The sequence below is a fragment of the Ictalurus punctatus genome, chromosome 8, assembly GCF_001660625.3.
Source record: "Ictalurus punctatus breed USDA103 chromosome 8, Coco_2.0, whole genome shotgun sequence".
In the NCBI taxonomy this organism is placed as follows: domain Eukaryota; kingdom Metazoa; phylum Chordata; class Actinopteri; order Siluriformes; family Ictaluridae; genus Ictalurus; species Ictalurus punctatus.
In genome coordinates, this window is record NC_030423.2 from 8,513,903 (window position 1) to 8,538,636 (window position 24,734).

Genomic DNA, 24,734 nt, shown 5'->3' on the forward strand with positions numbered 1-24,734 from the left:
CTTTTCATATATTCAACCATATTTATTGAAATCTAGCACTAGGCCTTTCATTCAAATTGGAGGATAAAATTATCTTGCTTTAGGCCGTTAAAAAAATATGATTTCCACTTAAAATATTCCGTATGTGTTTTGTTTTGGATTAAAAAGTCCATAAAAAAATATCTGTATAATGGTTGAGTGTTTAAAGCCTAGCAAAAGCATCAATGATTTTACTTCGACATACCTAATGTGCTGTAATTTAATTAAAGTATATTCCTATGCATGTATATATCGTCAGAGGATCATCTGCAGATTTTTTTTTTTTTTCCACTGACTGCATAAGCAGGGATGGTGAGAGGCGCTTTATAAATTTACATGCTTTGCCCAGTGTTAGGTCTACGCAAACATCTACGTACCAATAAAATATTTTTTAGTCTGCAAGAAAAATCAATAAGAAATTGTATTTTAGTTATATCGAATATAGCTTCCATGGGGAAACCCGTACCTCCACCATGGTGTCAGGGCATTTATCATCCATCACATTAGGCCTCCCAGAGCTGCAGTAATAATAATAATAATAATAATAATAATAATAATAATAATAATAACTACAACAAAAATAATAATAAGAAGAAGAAGAAGAAGAAGAGGAGGAGGAAGAAGAAGAAGAATAGTAATAACAACAACAACAATGACAACAACAACAACAACAACAGCAATAATAATAATAATAATAATAATAATAATAATAATAATAATAAATATACATATATGACAATCAATATTGCTTCGAGATTGTTTGTTTGATTATTATAGAAGTAATTAATTGACACCTATCTATGTTGTTTGCATATAACAACATTTTAGCCAACTAGTTTCGGAATATAGGTGTGTGTATTTTGTTTCAAATTGGTATTACATGTTCTATCCAATTCTAAGGCAGAATGCAGTAACCATTTAAAATAACTGAACTGCGTTTTAAAAAGGCAGTATGAATAACGCCAGAATATGATAAATGCTGCAGACAGAGCAGACCTCGTGCCATGTGTGTGTTTTTGTGTCTGTTTCTCACTCCGGCGCGAGCTCGCTATGACGTCACCTATATTAAGAAGAAAATGAAGAACAATATGGATTTCTCCGCATAAAATATTCACAGAGCCGCTCTATTCTCATCAATTATTAAAATGAGAGAATGATATGTCAACTGGAAAAGCTCTCTTGTAAATATGCTTATCAATTTTACTCATAGTCACTTTGGGCCACTCGTTTAATATGTTTTATCTTTGCCCAATCTTTGAATGGCTTTTTGAATGGTGTTGCGTAGTGCCGTTGTGTCTTTTACACTACAGTGAATTGTGGTGAGCGTTCATTTTCTGTGGTTATGTTATAGGGATTTGCAGACTCGAGTCTCCGATATTTTTAATGCGACGTGCCCTTTTTATTGAGATAAACATTATTCTTATTTAACACAGGAGACGTATGAGCTTTTATACAGAGTTTCAACACGTTTATGTGCCTATACATTTGCTCAAAATTTAAATGTTAAAAGTGAAAGATGTACGGACACATTCAAACGCCTTTGTTTTGTTGCCCCCCCCCCCTTCCTTTCCCTTTACAGAAAAGTCACACGAGCTTCAAATGTAAAATTTACGCACTTCATATATTATGTTTTATTTTTGTGCTTGTGTATACATGAATCGTTTATTTTCATGTAATTTGTTCTTACACATTAATAATAATAATAATAATAATAATAAAATAATATTTTACGTGATCAGTTATTATTCTCATGAAGGTAGTTGTGGTTACTGGAGCGCACGTGCAACAATTTAAATTTCAGGGCGTACCATTATTATTATTTTTTTATTTTATTTTATGTGATCAAATATTTCTCACAATCTCATGTCAACCTATTATTCTAATCAGTCTCTAATTACAACTGTATTTATTTATTTATTTTTTAAAAGTGTAAATTCAGTAGGACTTTCTCCCAGCAGTGTTCTCCATCATCTCAAGTCGCATGTCCGCATTTCACAACAAGTGTCCCACTAGGGCTCGCGGTGCTGCCTGAGACCTGATATTCACCGCGCACCGCACATCTCAGGACTGGGAGGCGATGAAAGGCAACACCACGTGTTTCTGTTGTTAATTGACTCCTTGGCAGTTTGCAAGTTTATTAAAGCGCAGAAAAACATAAACAGCACAGTCAATAAAAATAGGTTTGTCTCATGAAAAGGACAAACTCAGAGCGGCGTTTATTTTTTCACGAGGCATAAACGCATTTAACATAGAATTATTATAATAGTGTGTGCGTAGTGCAATGAACAAAACCTTGCTTATTGCTACGGCTTGCATTGTGCCTGTATATTCATACAGGAGCCTAGGAGAACAGTTTTCCTTGTAATATATATATTTTTTCTGGTGCATTTGTGCTATAGCACAAATATAGTTGCTATATAGTTAGTTACACACACACACACACACACACACACACACACACATATATGTGTGTGTATATATATATATATATATATATATATATATATATATATATATATATATATATATATACACACACACACACACGCACGCACACACACACACACACACACACACACACACACACACACACACACACACATATATATATATATATGTGTTGACATATATATATATATATATATAGTTACACAAATATACAAATATAGTTGCTATAATGCTATAGCACAAATGCCGCACTATAGCAAAGCCAGGACACATCAGTTTACTGATTATGAAAGGAAAAAAAAAATGAAATTGCACACCATTAGTGCTCAGGTTGAAACGACAATAATAATAATACTAACCCATAAATACACGTAATGCAAGGCAGATAGACATTGCACAGTGCCACTGTCCGGATCTTGAGCGGACGTTGGATTGCAATTATTTAATTTGTACTCGATATTTCACTAGAGGAAAACCTGAACGCACATCCTGGTGTGCCTTTGCAGAGCATAAACAGCGACGAATACGAATAACCACGTTGTGTTTCAATAACCCCCACCCCCACCACCCCCACCCTCTCCTTAACACCCCACTGCATCCATTATATGTATATTTATTAGATTGCTACAAAGGTAATATTCGCCACGGGAAAAGGCGGGCGTTGTCGCATGAAGGTGATATCGCGTCGAAGTGATTTTATTACTGTCCGCATATTCTCTGAGGTAGGATTTGATATTTTTTGATGTGCCGACGTTAAATTCTATTACACCGACATATCATTTAGAATTCCCTCTGCTGTCGAGCTCGCAAAGGGCTCGTACGCCTACGTTTCCAGCTGACCCGTATATTTATTTGCGGCCGCTCTGTGATATAAAATCTTATTGTTCACACCTGACACTGAAAAAAATACAAATAAAAAATAAAATAAAGGAAACGCTTTCTTGTGAAACACCTTTTCTATTTTATTCAGATTGCACCTTGGTAAATCCGAAAATCGCATCAAATGAAGATATGTTTACAGTTTAAATTCTATACCATAGCGCTTACGCTATTTTTGTTACTAATTCATTATCATTTCAATTCAAAGCCTATTATTATTATTATTATTATTATTATTATTATTATTATTATTATTATTATTATTATTATTAATTTTTTTTTTCTACCATGCTGTAATTTAATTCAGTTGATAGTAAACGCTGTAACTTCACTATCATTCCTGGCTCAGTGTAATAAGTCATTATTACGCTCTTATCAAATTGATTATGTCGCGACCTTGACAGGCTGTCAGTCAGACTCAGCGCTGTAATTAAAAGCAATCAGGTTACATTATGTGCAGAATTGATGTGACTGAGCTTCTGATCACATAACAAGCCCGGTCACTTACCTTTTTCCACTAAGGTGGACAGTGAGCTAATGGAAGTAAAAGGTGGGCGAGATAGACAGACTCAGGTTCATGTGTTTAAAATAAGAATCCTATCATTGGACAGCAATTTTGCTTCCAATGTTTGATACCTAAAAGTATTTCAACGGCAAGAACTTAAAGGTCAGACGTAAAACCTAAACCTGGCTTAATTTCTTTTTATAACTAAAACAGATCCCGTGTCAGGTCTTGTACCATTCTTTCCAATATGGTCACTGTGAATAATGTGAAAGGAGTTCCTGTCTGCCTGCATCAGCTTGTGCAAGGAAACTTCTGTTACACATGAACGTGTCTGTATGTAGAAGATCGTTTTGGTAAACAGACTTTATAGAAGCTTGGTATTAATCCTACACTGGTTCAGATGTCACACTGTTAGCAGAAAACCAGTAAAGTTCCAAGTAGTATGCTCACATCACATTTTCCCCTCATGCTAGTTCTGTGTAGGTCAGTCATCTATAGATCTAAAGTAATATTAAATATAAAATCAATTTTTGTTCTTGGCTGTGGATAAACTTATAGACATAGAGCATGGCCAATAATAATAATAATAATAATAATAATAATAATAATAATAATAATAATAATAAAAATCCCCAGCCCCAAAACATTAAATATTTCAATAGTTTTTCAAATAGCTTCTTTATTAGCTGCTCCAGTGTTAACATGAGAACGCTTTTGGGAAACTCGGTCATGCACCAGTAGGCTGTTTAAACGCTGAATTTCAGAGCAATTATACAGTGCATCTGACATTTTTAGGTTAAATTACAAAGCTACTGCACTCTCACCACACCCCCATTGCAAATGTTTTGCACCATAAACACACATCAAGGATTCTTTAAGGGTTCATTTAATAATTAAGTGTTCTTACCTTCCTAAAAAGTGTTCTTCTTGGGAAAGCTTACTGATGGAGAAACACTGTTGTACAGTTCTACGTAGAATCTTTAAGTGCTTTTTTCCCCGTTCAATTTCTTTAGGATGGCATGCGTGAACACAAACAATAGATATAGAATAGAAAATATTTACTCTCTAATCAATGTCAGTACAGTTTTGGTCAATGATTGATGATGACACGTTATATTATGCACTACTTTATGTTTTCAGTGGCTTTTTCCAGACTTTTCTTTCTTTCTTTTTTTTTTAAAGGCTTTTTCAAGCTTTCAGTGCAAGCGGTGTTAAAATGCTGAAATCCACTCCATACATTGCATGTTGGATACAATCATGTATTTTGCACAACATAATTTTTTAACTTGACGTTAACAATGTATACATTATTTATTTATCTGTTTGTTTGTTTGTTTATTAATTGCATGTCTTTATTCTGTAGGGCTATACACATTGCAGTAAATATGTAGATGTATTAAATACTAGTTTTTAACCAGAACATCAAAAAACATAAATTTTGCCTGCCTTTTTCTGAGCATGAGTACACACACACACACACACACACACACACACACACACACACACACACACACACACACACAAACACAAACCATACACACACATACACATAAAAAGAGAGAGAGAGAGTGAGAGAGAGAGAGAGCAAGAGAGAGAACCATTAAGTGTGAACAAGACACAAGGTTTAAATGTAGCCAAGCTCATATCAGTTACTCACTGCTGTCAGTGAGCAGGGCTGGGTTTGTGTACGTGCTTCACCCCTTAACACAGTGCACTGTTGATAAACCTGAACAGGCTGTTGATGAGCACTCGGAAGGCCTTGCTGTGCCTGGGGCTGTCCTCATGTCTCTACAGGGCTACAGGCCCTGAGAGCCTCATCTCTAGGAAACTCAGCCAGTTTCTTCCCCCATGGTCAAGTTAGCAAAGCAATATAACCTTAGTTCACATATATGTAAAACTGTGTGTGTCCAGGTGAATACCCTGCTTTACTACAGAAATATCCACTCAGAAACAGACTACTGGAGCAAGCAACAAGACATAAGTCTCTGAACCTCCAGGTGATCTGCTCTTATGCACAAATTTCTCATGAAGTTGGGAAACAAATATTGCAAATTAATTTTTAGCCAGAGTGTCATGTGAACCCCTACTCAAGCTATCACACCATACATATTAAGTATATAAGTAGATAAATATTATAAGTATGATAAAAAAAAAGACATTGTAGTCCTGTTTACACTCTCAAAAACAGAGAGTACCATTCCTTGTTGCTGGGGTGGTACCTTCAGAGGTACACCATTTGTACCTTTGGTATATAGATATATTTTTTGACATAGAAAGGTGCATAAGGTGTACATTTTAAACCTATATTCTAAAAAGTAGTACCTTAAATCTTTTTAAAGGTACAAGTGTAAGATACAAATTAAACTCATGTTTTTGTGAGAGTTTACTAAAAAGTACTACTTTTAATATGAAGATTTGTATTTATTTATCTATATAAAAATTTATTTATTTATTTATTGGCTACATACATACTTACATACATACATACTTACATGCATACATGCACGCTTTATTAATTAACAAGCAGTTTACTGGTTGCTCTCTGATGTTTTTAACACTGCACATCTGTATTGTTCATGTTTTACAGCTGCTCTCTCTCCGTTCTCGGTAACGCGGCGGATCGGTCACCCGTACCAGAACCGCACACCGCCCAAGCGGAAAAAGCCACGCACGTCGTTTAGTCGCGTGCAGATCTGCGAGTTGGAGAAGCGCTTTCACCGCCAGAAGTATTTGGCCTCCGCAGAGCGCGCGACACTCGCCAAAGCGCTCAAGATGACGGACGCGCAAGTCAAGACCTGGTTCCAGAACCGCAGAACCAAATGGAGGTGTGTGAACTTGCATTCATTCATTCATTCATTCATTCATTCATTCAACGCACCTCTTCCAGGACAAATAGTCAACAGTGTCTAATATTCAGCATAGTTCCTACAGAATAAATGAATGAACGAATTAACAAGTAAACTGAGTGTTTAAAAAATGTAATGGCATTGTAAATGCAATGCATAAAAATCTATTACTAAAAGCACCCTATTACTACAAACACTATGAGTAAACAGTTTACCAAATACACCAAGATCCCCCAACAACAACAAAAACAATAAACAATGTTATAGGTCTACTAAGGAAAATAATATTGGCTATGTTTTTGTTAATTACAGTTGTAGTTCCATGGTTGGCATGGATAATTATGAGGGAGCTTAACACAATGTAAAATGTGTTTTAGTGAACAAAATTGCTCAATTTAGTAAATATTTCTTAGGGTATTCGTTGAGGCAAGCTTTTCATTTTTCACATATATTTGAAGTTTGTTTTTATGTGAGAAAAGCAATAAATTTTACATTGAGCCGCTCCCATACCCATGTCCCCAGGTCGAGTCATTAAAAAAAAACACTGTAAAAAAATTAATAATAATAATAATAAAATTTATTATTAGTATTATTATTATTATTATTATTATTATTATTATTATTATTATTATTATTATTATTACTACAGTGATAAGCTTTTTCAGTGATGATAGAAAAAAATATATTCATGAACGTCCTAAAAACACTAGGAACAGAAACCTTTCTGAGTGTTTGCTAATATTGATTTAAGCTGTCAAATATTTGCTTAATTGAGCCACACTTAGCAGCAGTACCCTAATACTATTTCTTTAACATAAAGAAGCATTAGGCATAAATGTAGAACATGCTAGCATAAAGAAGAAGTGATAGGATGATTTTACAGTTTAGGATGTTAAAGCACATATATAAATATTTCACCCTGTTTTGATCTTGCTAATAATGATTAGTCCTAATATATATGAAACAAATACATCTTTTCTATATTCAAACCATAATACATAAAGTCTTTAATGGTAAATCTTTAATAAATGAGCAATCTAAATGTTATAAACATGTTATTAGACAGACAAATAGATAGCCATAACCACAGATCTGCCTATTTATGTAAATGAAATTGTGACTTTGTTTTGTTTGTGAACACTACAGCCAAATATCTGCATGTCTCCCACTCTGAGGTTACATAAGGAAGTGCTGACCTAAACATGTGTAATGAAGTGGATGTAGGAGAAAAAACACTTTCAAGAATCACAAAGTGCAGCTTTAAAATTTAATTTGACATATGAGAAAAGTGCTGCAGGATACAAATGTAGCCTATGTAATGAGAACAATAAAGAACTGCAGCTTTTAGATTTGAATAATTTGTTAACATTTGGGCTCGATCAAACTGATCCCCTGTTGGCAGTAAATGTTTGTGTTTCTTTTGCACCAAGTCAGACAGCTCTCTTGCCAAGCGTGAGATTCATTGAAATGGGCATTTTGTGTCTCATGGTAAAACAACATTTTGGTTTTGCTTAGCTCTGCTAAATGTTTTCCCTTCATTTTCTTTGGACACCAATTTCCTTGACCAAGCAGAAGTGCTGCAGCTCTTAAAAGCTTATGTTCAAACTTGCTTTCTAGTGCATTATGGAGCCCATAGGTCTGAATAATTGAGTGTATGTCCATCCTTTCGCTTTAATCCAATCAACCTGTTGCTGTTGGCTCTTTTAGGACAAATGAGTGTGCAATCTAATTAAGGCCAGGCTGACTTACCTTGGTATTTATCAACGAGCTACAGTGGGCAGCCGAGCTGCTGCTGAAGCTGATGCATTTATAATGAAGCTGAGTCATGGCCTTTAAAGAATTAAAATAGATTAAAGCCATTTTGATGTGTCAACTCAATAATATATCCTTCTCTATTTCATTTAGACATTAGTGGGATCAGTTATTGGCTACTTAGGTGAAATTAGTAGGCCATAGTATATGAATTTATCTTACATATAGAGAAACGTGATAACTTCTTTTAACCTTACAAGGTATTCGCTATATTACCGTAAAAAATTTTCATTCAGATATGTGGAGCAAATACATGGAATATATATATATATATATATATATATATATATATATATATATATATATATATATATATATATATAGTCTTTGATATATACTACATTAATATCTTATATTAAATACGATTTGTTATATGATATTATATGTACTACTATAAAATAATGAGATTGATTTTTACTTGAAATAAAAAAAATGCTAAATTTAAAGCTGGAAATATTCTTTTGATGTAGTTTCAAATTTAAATTAGCTTTTATCAGATTACATATTCTATATACTGTACTGTATATTTATAACTAAACTCCATCTCATTACTGCTTCTCAAACTGGTAGTCTGTGCTGCTAAATATTCAAAAGATTAAGATGCAATTGTTCTCTTGCACAATCAGAAATCTAAGAAATAAAATATTGCTTTATTTACTAGTTTTGTCATATCTGGATAATCAATGTGTTTCTGTAGTGTACTGCCATCAAATTCACTACAACAGTTGCTTAATGGAAGCTGCATGGATATTACAGCATTTTAGATCAGCATTTTTTTTTGGAAGCATCTCCCAGGCAGTTTCTAAATTATTAACAGTATATGAGAAGTGCTTATCTTGGCCTAGACCCTATGTATGTCACATAGTTACCTATGTAGCATTTCTGATATTGAACAGAAATATTGTTCTCTTAGTCCACCTAAGTTAACACCACAGCATGTTTTCAACATGTTCACATCCTCTATGTATTTATGCATGTTCATACAATAAATATATTTCTCATAGTTTTTATTCTCACACTACAAGAAATTATTATGTACAGTGTCTCCATAACATGTACAAACAGGCTCTAAAACAAGCCAGAAAAAGTCTACATCAAATGATCCGTTGCAAGAGCTTTCCGCAGGCACGTACCATAGACTTATTCAATTCTAAAGACGGACCTTGCGTAATGCCTCTAATGAAAGCCTAATTATAAAAACTACATTTGCACATATTTTATTCAAAGTATAAATAATCAACATGCTTTCTTTTTTATTCAATTTATTCATCTAAGCATGTATATGTCATCATGTATATTTTTATACACCCACACCCAAACATACATACATACATACATATATATATATATATATATATATATATATATATATATATATATATATATATATATATATATATATAATCAATATAAATACATATATCTCTGAATTTTTATTACTAGCTTGTAATATTATCTATATTATTTTTAGTGTAGTGGTAAAGCCATGAAAACAAATGTGCAGAGTGAGTACATTAGCAATCACAATGTAAAAAAAAAACTGTAACTGTACCATTTTTTTTATTTCTATAAAAATAACTATAGAATGGACTGTAACAGCAAAAGTACTGGAAAAATTCGACTTTGTCATTCCTACTTATCTGTTGTTGGATTGGTTACACCACTGCCAATCATTATTTGTATTGTTTGCTCGTTTTGTTTGTTTAACATTTATTTAACCAGTGCAGTCAAATTGAGATTAAAAAAAAAAGTTCATAATGTCTTTTACTAATGAGTCTGACGAAGAAAATGACAATATCTCAGATAACATTCAAGCATAGGACATAACTTAAAAACACTAATGCAAAATAATTCAAAACAGGAGAAATCATACTGAAACCAAAGCCTCTAAATAGCTTCAAAATTGACAGACTGATTGCAGATTCAGATGTTTCTGATGATGTGACAGACATTATATGTAAAAGATGTCTTACTGAATTCAGATCTCACTAATGGCAAATCAAAATGAATGTGTCTATAAGAATGCAGATAATACGTAAAGCTATTTCACTGTAACAACACTGGCACATACAAATTCTTGTAGTTATTACTTTTATCAATTTGTAGTTAAGAGTACATATATTCCCATATACAGCATTAGTGGTTCTCCAGGTGGGGTCCAGGGAACCCCAAAGGCCTGTGAAGTATAGCTAGCCAAGGGGTCCGCACTTTTATGTTTATATATATATATATATATATATATATATATATATATATATATATGATAGTGCTTTGCAAAAGTCTTTGGCAACCATTTTTATTCTAATGTACATAATGCTTATTTTATGATTTCTGCATTATTGAGCCAGTAACAAAAATCATTTGAGATTTCATTACTCTTCCAACAAAAATGAAATGTTACAGAAAAATGTTTGTATGCCCATAAAAAAGTAACATATTCCAGTATAGACCACTGTTCAGATATAATGAAGGCTGTCTAGGATCACCTGCCAAAAACAGAAGCAAATGCATCAAAGTCAAAGCACTGCTCTTTATAGTATATGTAGAAACGTTGCATTTTTAAGGCATCTATGCTCTCTAGCATTGCTGTATATGCCTAATAATTTTGAACAGTGCTGTATTTATTATTGAATTATTATTAGTGTGTTTTACCAGTCATTTGAATTTATTGGGTTTAATCCACACCTCAGCAACTCAAAAACTAGTAACCTATAAATTCTGTCAACTTGGGCCTAATGTGTTCTGTTGTTGGAAAGTTCAGTAATAGAAACGTTCCCCAATATATAATTAGAATATTATTTTGTATATTCGAATAATGAGACTAATGTTTCAAAAGACGGATTATGTTCATAAAATAAATGGGCTGAGCTGGTCCATGAAATTTCTTTTAGAGTAAAAGGAGTCCCTGGCTGTAAAATGCTTCAGACTCCACTGGTATTAAGTGAATATTAAGTATCAAGTAAATATTCAGTATCTTTTTTTTTTCAGATATGTACAAATAACAAAACTTTAATGTTCAGAGATGCTCATTGTGCATACTTGCAACTTTCTAAAAACATAAAAACCTAATAAAACCTAATATGATTTTTTTTACATTAAACACTACACATTGCGATAAAAGTTGTATTTAAGTCTTCTCTTTGTCTCTGCTCATAGGAGACAAACGGCCGAGGAAAGAGAGGCCGAGAGGCAGCAGGCAAACCGTTTAATGCTTCAGCTCCAGCAGGAAGCTTTCCAGAAGACGCTGAGCCAACCACTCCAGCCTGACCCTCTTTGCCTCCACAACTCATCTCTGTATGCGCTGCAGAACCTCCAGCCATGGGCCGAGGACAACAAGGTGACCTCCGTCACCTCTGTCGCTTCCGTGGTCTGACCCACACCTCCCCCATTTGTATTGGCTAATGAGGATTTTATAGGCAGGGTTTAATAGGATTATGAGACGCAATTTAGGGGATCATTTGGGTGGATCTCAGACACACATTTGGACTGGTTTCAGGAGCCTCAGTTCTAAGCCATAAGTTAAGCATATTTATTTTGTAAAGCTTTAGCAGAGATCTCACTTCATTCTGTCCTGCGATTTGTGTTCTCTTCCAGTCATATATGGAAAGAATCGAGTCATTTAAATGCTTTATTTTATATGATGGTGTGGAATCAGCTTCCTCTTTGTAATGAGATAATACTGACTTGGAAGAATTGTGGGGGAGGTCAGTGACAAATGAGTGTGTTGCATTTCTTCATTCCCAAATGGACTGTAATGGAGGTTGAAACCCAACACACTCCTTTTTTTCTGATAAATATTGTTACTCCCACCTGAATCTGGTCATTAGTTCATCGCTTACACTCCGTTTTTACTCCTTTTCCTTCAGCTGCCCGTATAACAGAGGGCGGCATCCTGTTGTCTCTTCCAACCCAAAAGCGTGGATGAATTTCGCCCATCAAGACGGCTGTTTGTCTACGTGCCATCTGGCATCAACGAGGCCGACTCAACCACTGACTCGTTTGTTCTTGTTGTTTTGCTTTGAGCTCCGTAAGATGTATTTGTGATGCATGTTCACCGCGTCTCTTGTGTGTAGACTGGGACTGAAGACCTGGAGTTCTTCTTCACTTGAACTTTGCAAGCAACTACAGAAGTGCTCCCTGTGTATTCTTCATGATATGACATTCAAAAGTTGTTTTATATTAAACATGATTGTGACTTCTCAAAAGGCTATCATTTTGAATCACATTTTTACTGCGTCTACCTCTGTCCTTTGCTGAAAACTGATAATGAAAACCAACAGATAATTGAGCAGATAACTGAAGTGAACAATACACTTACTCTGTAATGTTTTCCAGTATCGCTGTCTGTAGCTAGGAGGCTTTGAGTGGGGTTGGTATAAAACCTGATATGGCAAGGTGTTTTGTTGCCCGTGACCCGTCTCCATCCAGGGCATGTGTGTGCTGGTAAACAAGTATTATCATCCACATTTAAAAGAAAAAGAAGAGTGAGTCAAAACAAAACATTTCCTCTCTGGATGCCACAGCACAGCGCTATCAGGGTTAATCTCATGAGGAGGGGTGCAGAGCTCCGCTGTATTCTCTGCACCAAATGAGCCTTCACACTCCACACTACACATGGCTGCCTCTCCCAGGAAATGCTGAAGAAGTAAACTGATTAGAGGAGTGTGTGGTGTGCAGTCCGTGGCCCACAGCAGAGAATCCACAGCAACATAAATCACAGGCTACTGCTTGGATTGGAAAAGAGACTATATTTAATAGAAATGTCAGTGTTATCTCTATAAAAAAAAAATAAACCAGCTTTCTGGGATAATCCTTTTCTAAACAATATTTAATCTAGATAAAAATTATTCACTCAATTAGTTCAGTCAAAATATTTAAAAGTTAACATATGAAGATTTGTCTGATTAAAAAAACCCTTTTCAAATATCTCTTCTCTTCTTCATGAAAATCTTTGCAATGTTCAATTTTAAAGATTACTATTAGAAAACATTACAGATATTAGATATTAGGGAAAAACCCTAGAACTCTTCATGGTTCTGTATAGAAGTCAGCAACTGAGTGTTTCTTTATCAAACAGGCTTCCAATTAGATCCCCTTTAGAAAGCTAAGAACCCTTTTTAAAACAATACTGTAAATTATTATTATTATTTTTTGGTAATATACAACTGAACAGATTAGTGGTGGCACTGACGTAACATGTCCGCATCTTTAAATACTAAAAAAGTTGAACATTTGTAAGAGTTCAGTTTTTGTTTTTATGAATATTATTTGTAAGCACTTCATTATTCATGTCCAAATCCCAGTATTTTAAAAAAGTGATTTAATGATTAAAAGCACAAAGTCTGTTTACTTTCACATGATTATTTCCTGTTACTTTAGTTAAAACTCATTCCAAAGTCCAGGCCTTTTCACATCCTGATGTTATTCATCCTCAGCAGTCATCTGTAGTTAAATTAAACATGGAAAATTTAATTGTAAAATAATGTAAATGTTTCCTCAAGCTATTAAACTGAGGTGCTATGACCTCAGCTGATCTCAGCTGAAATTTTTCTTACAAGAATTTTCCATCCAGGATCGGGATTCATATTTCCTTAATTTCCATCATTTGAAATGTTGAACACAGCAAAATCCCCAGTGATCACTTAACATCTACAGTGCAGCTGGACGCAGATAAACAATGGAGGCGTTAATTCACCAGTTGCAATTTTACTGTGTGTTTGGCAATGGCCTCATAAATGTATAACGAATTGAAATTGTTTATTTCATATGCACAAATAACTATTTATTTGGACAATGTGTCTAAATAATCAAAAAAATGAAATTCAAAACTTTTATACATCAAAACATGAATTAAAGATTTAATACATTACCAGGGGCTGAAAGAAATGCCTTATGTAAAACAAATGCATCCAAAACCTGTCAGAACATTGTATGCATAAACAAAATAGATGTATGGTTTGCAGGTAATTACAGCTATGTTCTCAACTGTTTTCATGTCAGCAGTTGATCTGTAGCATGAAAACATTATTTATATTCCTTTTTAAAGTATCCCTATTGCTTAAACTCACAAAAATACATAAGTTCATTTGTGCAGCTGAATGAAAAAAAAAAAAAATCTGTATGCCTTAGCTCGAGCTCTGCTTCGGGTTTGCAGTCAGATTGTTGTTGTCTTGCCTGGTTTAGATTCTGTCAGTATAGGAGCAGACTGCCTGGTGATACCTCTTTCACCCCTATTTCCTCCTCTAGCCCTCAACTACTTTCATCTCACTGTCTCATTGCTGCCATTGTGACATGACTTGGATCCTTTTACAAAAAATAATAAAATCCTTTTGCTCACTGTTTTCAAAACCTGGTATCGTGTTTAGCTACAGGTGTTGTGAACTTCTCCTTATCTCCGAAGGTGTGCCCCCCCCCCCCCACACACACACACAGTCTATATAATGGTCTTCACAGATTTCCATTAAAACAGTAAACACACAAAGCAGTCTAAAGTAGATATTCATGTTTTCAGACACTGCAGGAGTAAATCAGTCCAACCAACCAACAGTGTCTGGCCTAGTAGTGGAATGGTATTTTAAAAATCACAGTATGATAAGCATAGAATCCAGTATCACTGTTTCTCATATATTGTGATATGTAAGCATAGGCTTGTCAGTACAAGTAACAAGTTATTTGGTTACAGAAAACGTTACCATTTTATACAGACATTTTAAGCCATCACACAACTTCCAGGAGTACAATACTGATGATCTTTTTTTCTCCATCTTGGACATCTTGGCACACCTGAGAAATAATTTTGTCATTATCTGTCCCCATATACTATAATATGAAGTATTTTAAATGATCTCATTACTGTATACTCTGCAGTATATAATCATACCCCTAATGTGACCCCTTGTGCTCCTTGTAGTACATTGGTTTCACTATTTGATTAATTGATTTCATAATGTAGAAGGGCAATTAAGGAAGCATGAAATTAAAGGCTCATCACACACTGAAAAAAATAAATGACTAAACTGACAGTAATTTTCTGGGAGCAGAGTTGCTAAGCAGTTACTGTAATGAATATTTTCAGCATTCTTACTGCATCATATGTCAAAAGTAATGGCACCTTATACATAACTTATACTGTATTATAATGTAGTTAAAAGGATTAAAGGTTTAGAGGATTATATATTGGTATTCTATTACTGTAAAAAAAAATACTGCTGCAATTTTAGTTACACTTTTCCTTTCTCTATCGTTGCCAAACATGCATCTTAAATACATTTTTGACAAAGTAAGAAATCCTAACATTAGAACCTGAGAACAAAAGTATGTGAATAGTCAAAGATAAGATATTAATTTACACAAGAACGTAAGAACATTATTTTGTATTGTATAATCAGGAAATACAATATGAAATTGCTCGCATGAAAGGTTACACATTAAGAAACTGAACAGTCAGCAGATCTCAATGAAATTGAACACCTGTGGAGCAACATGTCAGACAGAGTTCTCCACCGCCATCATCAAAACACCAATCACCAAACACCAATATATTAGTTTTTGGAAGAATGGTGTTCATCCATCCAGTACAGTTCCAGAGACTTAAAGAATCTATGGCAAGGTACACTGAAGTTCTGGTGACTTGTGGTGGCACAAAACCGTGCTAAGACACCTGTGAATTCACAGGGTGGATTTGGGGGTCTGACCCTCCTAATTAATTTTCCCAAAGAAAGACAAAGGGATGAGGAAAGGGATGTAAAGAATTGCATTGGTAAAAAGTAACATATTTTTGAGGTGACATGGTAGTGCCCTGTTTAGTGTTCCTGCTTCACATCTGCAGTCCCCAATTACAGCACAGCAGACAGGTCCACGAGGCAATCACAACAGAGTGCACAGCTCCAACAATTTTTAAGATTTGAATCTGTATTGTATTCTTCCAGACATGAATATATGTAAAGAACAAGGACTTCATGATACCTAAAGATGCTGTATTTATATTGATATTTTTTGAGGTAGGCTATTATTATGGCAAATTCATATATTTTTATAATCTTTATCATCCTTCTCATCGGTATTATCCTTTTAATGCTTTTAATTGGCTTCAGTAATAATCTGAATCAACTGAATTCTAGACAGAATTAAGAAGAATTACATTTGATGTATGTATGTATGTATGAATGAATGAATGTATGTATGTATGTATGTATGTATGTATGAATGAATGTATGTATGTATGTATGAAAGAATGAATGAATGAATGAGTGAATGAATGAAATGTTCCTTTTTTCATTTAAATATTGTGAGGATGTAGGTCAATATAAACATGAAGAAATAGGAGAGGTAAAAGAAAACTGTGTGCTGTGTGTCTCACTGAACCTGCACAAAAGCTGCAAAAACAGGTCTTGGGTAGGTTATGAATGACAAGCACTTGAATATAACACAACACCGGCATGTACCTGCTCTGTTCTGCACTTCATACCTGTTACTCAACCTTGCTTTAACGGAATACCATGCTAAATACCTCTACTGTGGAGAAAACAATACACCACCTTTATCCAGAACAGCATACCAGTATAGTAAATAGTGTTCTGCACAGACATAGATGGTAGGCTAAGGCAAGGTAATAGCTTCAGTACTGTGTGAACATCTGTGCAAAAAATACCACCTTTTTAAACAGAATTTCAATATGTACAGAAGAATTAATAAAAGAAATTACAAAATAAAAATTTAAATGGCAAAATGAATTACGCAACAATACTAAACAGATAATCTTTTTGTTTAGTTTGCTTTAACATTCATTTTGTTATTCCGCCATCTAGTGGATAAATACAGTACATTACACATTTCCGAGAAGCCATTATAAAAAAGAAGACACGGGCCGCCAAAAGGACAGCAACACTATTGGACAATAGCTCATCAATCTATCCTATACTGCTCACGGATTAGTTCGCGTAGCCGTCAATCATGAAGCAAGGCGTTACTTCCAAGACGTTTGTGGCGCAAACATGGCAGAGAACCTTAAAGACCTCAGCAGACCCCAAATGTTTTTATTTGGTGAGCTCCTTCAGTGTCCTGTTGCATAACCGTTTTAGCTTACTAAATATTAATTTTCCGCCAGCATGCAACCTGGTAAAAATATGAAGCCTATGAGAAGTAACTTTACATGGCAAATGCTAGCTAGCAGGACAGTTAGCCTAATTTGCCTTTGTTTTTAGCCAGTCAGCTAGCATGCAGAAACATAATGTGGAGTCTATATATGTATATTTACCGAATATATTTATTTTGTAGGGAGTTTTGTATGCACTCACTTTTACTGTTTGGTACCAGTGTTTATAATTCTGTGCAAGGTTAGGTTATCTTACACTGCTTCAGGGCTACAGTAAAGTATCGAGATGTTTAGCTTGAGAATTGCATTCTACAGTTCAGGTGTACTGAGTGCTGATGATTGTTGTTGTTGTTGCACAGGCTGTGTGCTGAAGGCTGATAAAAAAGAGCACAAAGTCGAGGTAGACGATGATGAAGTTGACCACCAGCTGTCACTGAAAGCGGTATTTTTCCAACCCAGTTGAAATTTAATATTTAGACACATGTATGATTCATATATTTAGATCAGAGGTTCTCAGATTTTTGTAACTAAAGCCTCCCCTATAATTTGGCACCCCCCTCCTATTTTGGAAGAGACCAGGTATAACATTGATCTATTCTATATAAAATCTCTCTCTATATAATCTAATGTTTTTGTACTTTGAAAAACATTACATTTCATAACTTTTATGAAATTTAAATTATATGAACTAGGCTGTAATAACATGTACTATTTAACATATAAAACATGTTGCATTACATTCGTCTTACATTCTAAAAACAATTGCATGCGAATGATGTAAATTGGGAGGAAGGTCGCGTCTCGTTATCCATGACATTGTTAAATCTCCGGACAGGACTGGCGACATTTGGAAGGTTGCTAAGGTTTGTCCTGACAGCTAGATAAAAGGCAGGCTAAGCTCCGCCTCTCCCCAGCAAAAAGAAAATACAGAGGGAGAGGCAACGTGGGGTTTTTCATTTATGCACATTCTATTTGAAAAGCAACAAAAATACACAGAGTACCCAAATGATGCCCTGTCTGTGTTTTTATTTATTTATTTAATTTTTTAAAACTATTTGCACCTCTGTTTTTATAACCACTGGTATAATGCACATGTAGTTCAAGTCAGTTTAATCACCGTTCAAAATTAATGCTCTACCTATATACAACTGTTACCATAGTAACATAGACTTAGAGTCGCATACTGTAGTGAAACTCAGCTTCATTATTAGTAGAAACGCAGCACAGATGCGGGTAATTCACACTCGCACATCTCTCTCTCGCTCTCTCTCTCTCTCTCTCTCTCTCTCTCTCTCTCTTTCTCTCTGTCTGTCTAGTCCACAGCAAGGTGTGCATTGCATGATTTTAATGCACGCCACTTCAGCTTGGACGGTTCTTTTCCTCCACAATCGTGGAATGCACACCTAGCCTTGGATTATCAATTACTTAGTGTGTTCTTGACAAGGATTCAGAGGTTTTATAGGTATTTGGTTAGTTTTGTGTATATTGCAGGTTTGATTGTCCCATATAATATTCAAGAATTCACAAAGCATTATGCAGAAATGAATGTTTCTCATGTTTCCCATAATTCATGTAGCACTTCAGTGCTTCTTTATCTCTTGTGCTTCTTTTCTCAGGTGTGTCTGGGAGCAGAAGCAGAGGATAAGTTACATACAGTGGAGATAGAGGGAGTGACTTACGATGGCAAGACGACCAAAATCCCTCTTGCTGTGCTGAAGCCATCTATTCTGCCTTCTGTAAGTATTTTACAGTATTATACTTCAATACTGAATCAAGTCCAGTTTATAGACTGTCTTGATTGAGTCCATTTTCTAGCTAGGCAATGTGTACTGCATGGTTACTTAAGTCATTAGTGCTTTATAATACATGTACTACATAGTAATTAGGGTAGTGTTGTGGGATTAAAGGGACAGTACCATGTAAAGTATGTGAGAAAGCGAAATAGTGAGCTCCTGTTCTTGTTCAAACTAGACATTAAAATCAACTCTTGGATAAATTGTTTAAAAATCTGCTTATAATAAGAATGTAAAAGACAGCTGCGTTAGAGATTTAGCTACACATTTGTCTAACTCATTATGTGTTTGCAAAGACTGGTTACCAGGCTATATCTGTTATTCAGTGTATTTCCGATGATTACCCCTTTAGTGTGTAAATTATTTATATGCATATCCATATTCTTTAGATTTTCTCTCTCTTTTTTTTTTTTTAAATGGCATGATGTATGAATTTTGATTATGTCTAAATATCAAATATTTAAAGTAAATGGATTGTCCATGAGTTATAAAAGGCTAAAACAGTATGCCTGACATATTCTAAAATAAATAACACCTCCAATGTCCAACATTTTTACATTCAGGTGTAAAATATGTAAGACAAAAAGTATAATTTCTGAATTTCTACATTTAGGGACTTTGGCATGATGCACAGTAGGGGTAGATATCTCTAGGCATCTCACGATTCAATTTGATTACGATTCAGAGGGATGCGATGATAAAACGATTATCGATGCATCTTGATACATTATTTTTTTTCTATTGACTAATTCGGCGAAACCCGCAAGTGTGCCAAATCGCCATTACTGGTGTGGTGATCCCTCCTCTGAAAATAATTTTGTACGACTCCTTTGTAGCCGAATTTCACAGCTTTTGTCTGTCATTTTTGCATCAACCAAATTAGAACAGAGACTTGTCAAAAATGTGTTATAACTGTGATGGTTCTCTCCTACAATCGTGTGTCTCTGTTATGTGCACGTGTCACATAATGGAGGTTAGGACAGATGCAAGTGCAGATAAGAGCTTTATTAAAGACGAGATAGGCAGACAAATATAAATCATGAAATACAGGCGTGGTCAGAACAGGCAAAGGCAAAACAGGCAATATTCAATTAATTGAATATTGATCTCAATTATGATTTTGACTCCCATGGTTACATGAACATGATAGACTGATATTGACATTTAAAGTTTGTCCTCCGCTCATAGACAACTCAGCTGCATATCAAATCAAGTGCTTTCTAAACTTACAGCCAGTCACCATAGAGTGGCGCAGGATGACTTCATTTTGTAATGCCGAAACCCAGAAACGAGTTAGCATTTTAGCCCTTCCGGGTTCCATCGTCCCAAATCAATGGATTTTTTGATGGGATTTTGGTTACAAGCCTGAAATAAGGTCTGTGGTGAACACAAGCTCAAAATATTTTCATGTTTTATTCTACGACATAAAATACGCCAGTAAATCCCCACTCATGAATTTTTTTACGTTTATTGAAAAAGGCGGTTGCTAACTGTCATGTAATGAGGGTTTAGGACAGATGCAAGTGCAGATAAGAGCTTTATTGAAGAGAGGTAGACAAATCCAAAACATGAGGCAATACCCTGGTCAAAAACAGGAAAAAGTTCAGGCGATCGGCAAACGGACATAAACAAGGCTAAACAAGAATCCAACAACAAGGTCGAGAACAGGATCAACACTATGAGACGTAAAACTATGAACAACGGCTTGGTACACAAAAAACTTACGCAATACTTCGCACAGAACAATGAGACATGAGGGGTTTAAATGACAAACTTAATTAAGGGTGAAAACAGAAAACACAAAACAGCTGAGACTAATGATAACACATAAGGGAACAACCAATGACAATACAGGGGCATAGACAGGACAGAAATCATAACAAATGCACATGTAGAAAGTAAATAAAGTCGAGCTCCAGCGCTTGCGCGAGGGGAAATCATGACAGCATGCCGCAGACTGCCTGGGCGCTGCACTTTCGTTCCGTCAACATTGTTATCAATTAACATTGAGCAAATTGAATATTTGAAATTTGTGAATTGATTCAAATTCGCCCATGTTCGCATTGTGATGCATCTCAGAATTTAATTTTCCCCCCACACTTAATGCAAAGAGGTAACAAATATCCATGTCCCTCCCCAAGCCAACCAAAAACTAGTTTAAAAACAATTTTTTTTTTTTTTTTTTAAATCTAAGGTGTTCAGTGGAGTCACAAAAAAAATATTTTTTATGTAGAAAGCTAGTAATGATTGAGAAAAATAAATAATCTAGAGGACTAAATTTGAGCTCAAGTGATTTGGAGGTGATTTCTTCGAATATTGTCCTAAAATATAAAAAAGAGCCTTCATTGACTTTTCATGAGTGTGGACACAATGCATAAAAGGGTTAACACAAGTTTAAATGTCAGCACTGATCAGTATTTTTCTACTATGGTTGAGCTTCTACACAAAAACATAATTTCTGTTACTGTAAAACCATGCTTTTTTTAACATTCTTCATTGAAAGAATGTGCCTCGTTAAAAGGTTGAGTCATGATTGACGGATCATCTGAGAGTTGGGCTGGGCAAAATCTCTCCATGACATCACCAATCACTCGTCCCTATTCAGCATCAGCTGTGAGCACTCAGAGCTGTTCACATCCTCAGACTCGGAATTAAATGAATCGGTGTGAGGGGATGATGTTGACAACTGCAAAATTACATTACTCTTTATTGTATGTCTTTAATTTATTTTCAGATTAATATTGCATTGTTAAGACATTGATAATAGTCAATTATACAAATTATTGCACAGAAGTATCACGAGACAACTACTTAACTACATCTTACTGTTGAAGCCGCCACCGTTTTGAGTGTTTCCTCATGACGTTCCAGCGGTCAGGTGGTACAAGTTGGAGCTCTCCGAAAATTCCTAGTTTACAAGTTGTAATTACGAGTTCTACGAGGACACGAACGCTTTTTACAAGTCGGAGTCTCGTAATTACGGTAATTGCGACATGGCGTGAACTCAGCTTTCGAACACAAACTAATCAAAGGTGAACAGAAAACAGGTGAGAACAATTAGCTTATAAACTAATAGCAGGACAGTGGCGGAAACAAAACCAAATCGAAACACCATGACATAGTAAGCAAAAAGGCACATAGAGACTGAAAAGAAAACGACAGTATGCAGAAATGAGACACATGAATTTTTTTTGTCTTATTAACTTCATGAGACTGAAAAATGAGAGGCTAGTGAGGGATAGACTGTTTGTAGCTGCTCTAATGTAATTTTTAACAGGAAGTAATTTTCCTGGACATTCCACAATATTAAACGTTAATATACATGGTTAAATTGTGTGTTGTTCATTAATAAATTAAATACTGTAACACATGACAAATTGCTGCTGTATAAGGAGAACAACACATGTTGTTATTGGTAAATATTCAATTTCAGGGTGGTAAAAGTAATGTCACTTCATGTCGGCCCACGTTACACCACCCCATCGTTGATTATTTTCCAACAACACCACTCCCTGTCTTCTTTTATTCCTCTAAAGTGAGAACATACACTTGTCTCTTACAAACTTTAAATGTCAAATAAAATTAAAATGTGCTTTTAATGAACCTAAATTACAGGCTACTGTCCGGCGCTTACTCAGGAAGTGGTTGACACTGTGGGATGATTTTGGATAATAGCATTCTTTGTCTGGCTATGTAATGTAATTACACAGCTGTCATGTAAACTTTAACCAGAACACTCTTGCATGCCATTAGCTGTTTACGTTCAGTTGCTAAGGACACATCCTACCTTTACCTGGAATGTTCATTCAGAATCTTTGGCTGCATTTTGAGATTCCAGAAATGCTCAAGAATGTTTTGAAGAAGAGTTTGTTTAACTGTAGGTCCACTTGAGAATTACTGGTACGTAATGTTCAGAATGTCTTACAGCTTTTGAACTCAACAGGTTTGTGAAAATGAAGACTAAACATGAAGGATGCAGGTCCTTTCACTGTCGGGCACTACTGAATCATCCCCCCCCCCAACAAAATAACATCTGTTATTTCTAACATATATGCAATAACATGGTAATAACACTGAGATAATTAAATGGTTTAAATGGTAATAACCCCCCTTTCTGTGTGTGTTTTTTGTTGGTTTTTTTTTTTTTTTTTTTTTTTTAGCTAAGTTTAGGGGGTTTTGAAATCACTCCCCCATTCACGTTCCGTTTGCAGTCCGGAGCTGGCCCAGTCTACATCAGTGGGCAACATTTTGTCAGTAAGTTTCCCTTTTCTGGTATTTCCCATTATTCTTTATTCAAAATTCTTCATTCCTCATTAAATAATGATGCTAATTATCTGATTCTACAGTTTTGTTTTGAATACATAGCATGATTATAATGTGCGTCATGTAATCTTCCGTTGGTGGTTTAGGCATGAAGGAGTCTGATGATGAGGAAGAAGAAGAAGAGAATAACACATCACCTGTGAAGAGACCATCCAATATGGCCACTGGAAAAGTGCCACTGGTAAGCAAATATTTTAAATATCCTTGACTTTAAATAATTTGTGGAAGACTCATGAGATCCATGTCACAGTTATAGCTACTTGGCAGAGGCAGCCAGATTTGATTTAAAATGTACTTCTACACTGCTAGTCAAATATACATACTTCAGTTCAATTTTGTTCATAGGAATTTCAAGGGCTGCAAATAATTGTGACACATATGGTGGTGTCAGTAATTATGTAGCTGACTGCAGAAATAAAGAGTGTGCAATTTTATGATCCAAGCACACTAGGACAACAAGAATGATTGATTAAAAAAATAAAAATGTTAACACATATGATTCAGTACTGTCCTGAGGTTAAGGATTCAGTATATTGATTCTGTTTCATGCTGGTTACTTTTATTTCGTTTTGCAGAAGAAGCTCAAAATGGATTCGGATGATGATGATGATGATGATGATGAAGATGAAGATGATGATAGTGAAGATGAAGAGGATGATGATAGCGATGAGTGAGAAATTGTTCTTTAATGGATTGAGCTGTGTATTTAAGATTTTACATATTGAATATACAGAAGAGACAGAGTTCTACAGCCATTTTAATGCTTTACGAAGTTGTATGTTTTGTGAGTATATACATTTAGGCCTTTTAGCTGTAATTTGAGGGTATTTACATCCAAATCGTGTGAACGATGTAGGAATTATAGCACTTTTATTTGGTTATATTATATTATTTTTAGTACCTTTTTAAGGGGGCAAAAGTAAATGGACAATTGGCTACCCGGCTGTTCGTTGGCCAGGTGTGTGTTATTCCCTCATTATTTCACTTACAAATGAAAAGATGGAATCTGTTGATGT

The 24,734-nt window shown here is 35.0% G+C and overlaps 3 protein-coding genes across 5 annotated transcripts in view; 2 read left to right on the forward strand and 1 right to left on the reverse strand.

Moving 5' to 3' along the window:
- Positions 1-12,984, forward strand: part of tlx2 (T cell leukemia homeobox 2) — a 14,626-nt gene extending 1,642 nt beyond the window's left edge. The window contains exons 2-4 of one of the 2 annotated variants that reach the window (XM_017473365.3): positions 6,438-6,675; positions 11,665-11,845; positions 12,375-12,984. In XM_017473365.3, coding sequence (XP_017328854.1) covers positions 6,438-6,675; positions 11,665-11,845; positions 12,375-12,386 — 431 coding nt within the window. In that variant the 3' untranslated portion in view covers positions 12,387-12,984. Of the gene's footprint in view, positions 1-6,437; positions 6,676-11,664 lie in introns of both variants that reach the window. The other variant, XM_017473364.3, reaches the window with a different exon arrangement.
- Positions 1-24,734, reverse strand: part of tubb4b (tubulin, beta 4B class IVb) — a 139,595-nt gene that overhangs the window by 96,291 nt on the left and 18,570 nt on the right. The window lies entirely within an intron of this gene.
- The window catches only part of npm1b (nucleophosmin 1b), a 30,334-nt gene continuing 23,042 nt past the window's right edge, over positions 17,443-24,734 (forward strand). The window contains exons 1-6 of one of the 2 annotated variants that reach the window (XM_017474975.3): positions 17,443-17,550; positions 17,962-18,044; positions 19,219-19,338; positions 23,556-23,649; positions 23,796-23,899; positions 24,294-24,388. In XM_017474975.3, the coding sequence (XP_017330464.1) occupies positions 17,502-17,550; positions 17,962-18,044; positions 19,219-19,338; positions 23,556-23,649; positions 23,796-23,899; positions 24,294-24,388 (545 nt within the window). In that variant the 5' untranslated portion in view covers positions 17,443-17,501. The remainder of the gene's footprint in view (positions 17,551-17,961; positions 18,045-19,218; positions 19,339-23,555; positions 23,650-23,795; positions 23,900-24,293; positions 24,389-24,734) is intronic. The other variant, XM_017474976.3, reaches the window with a different exon arrangement.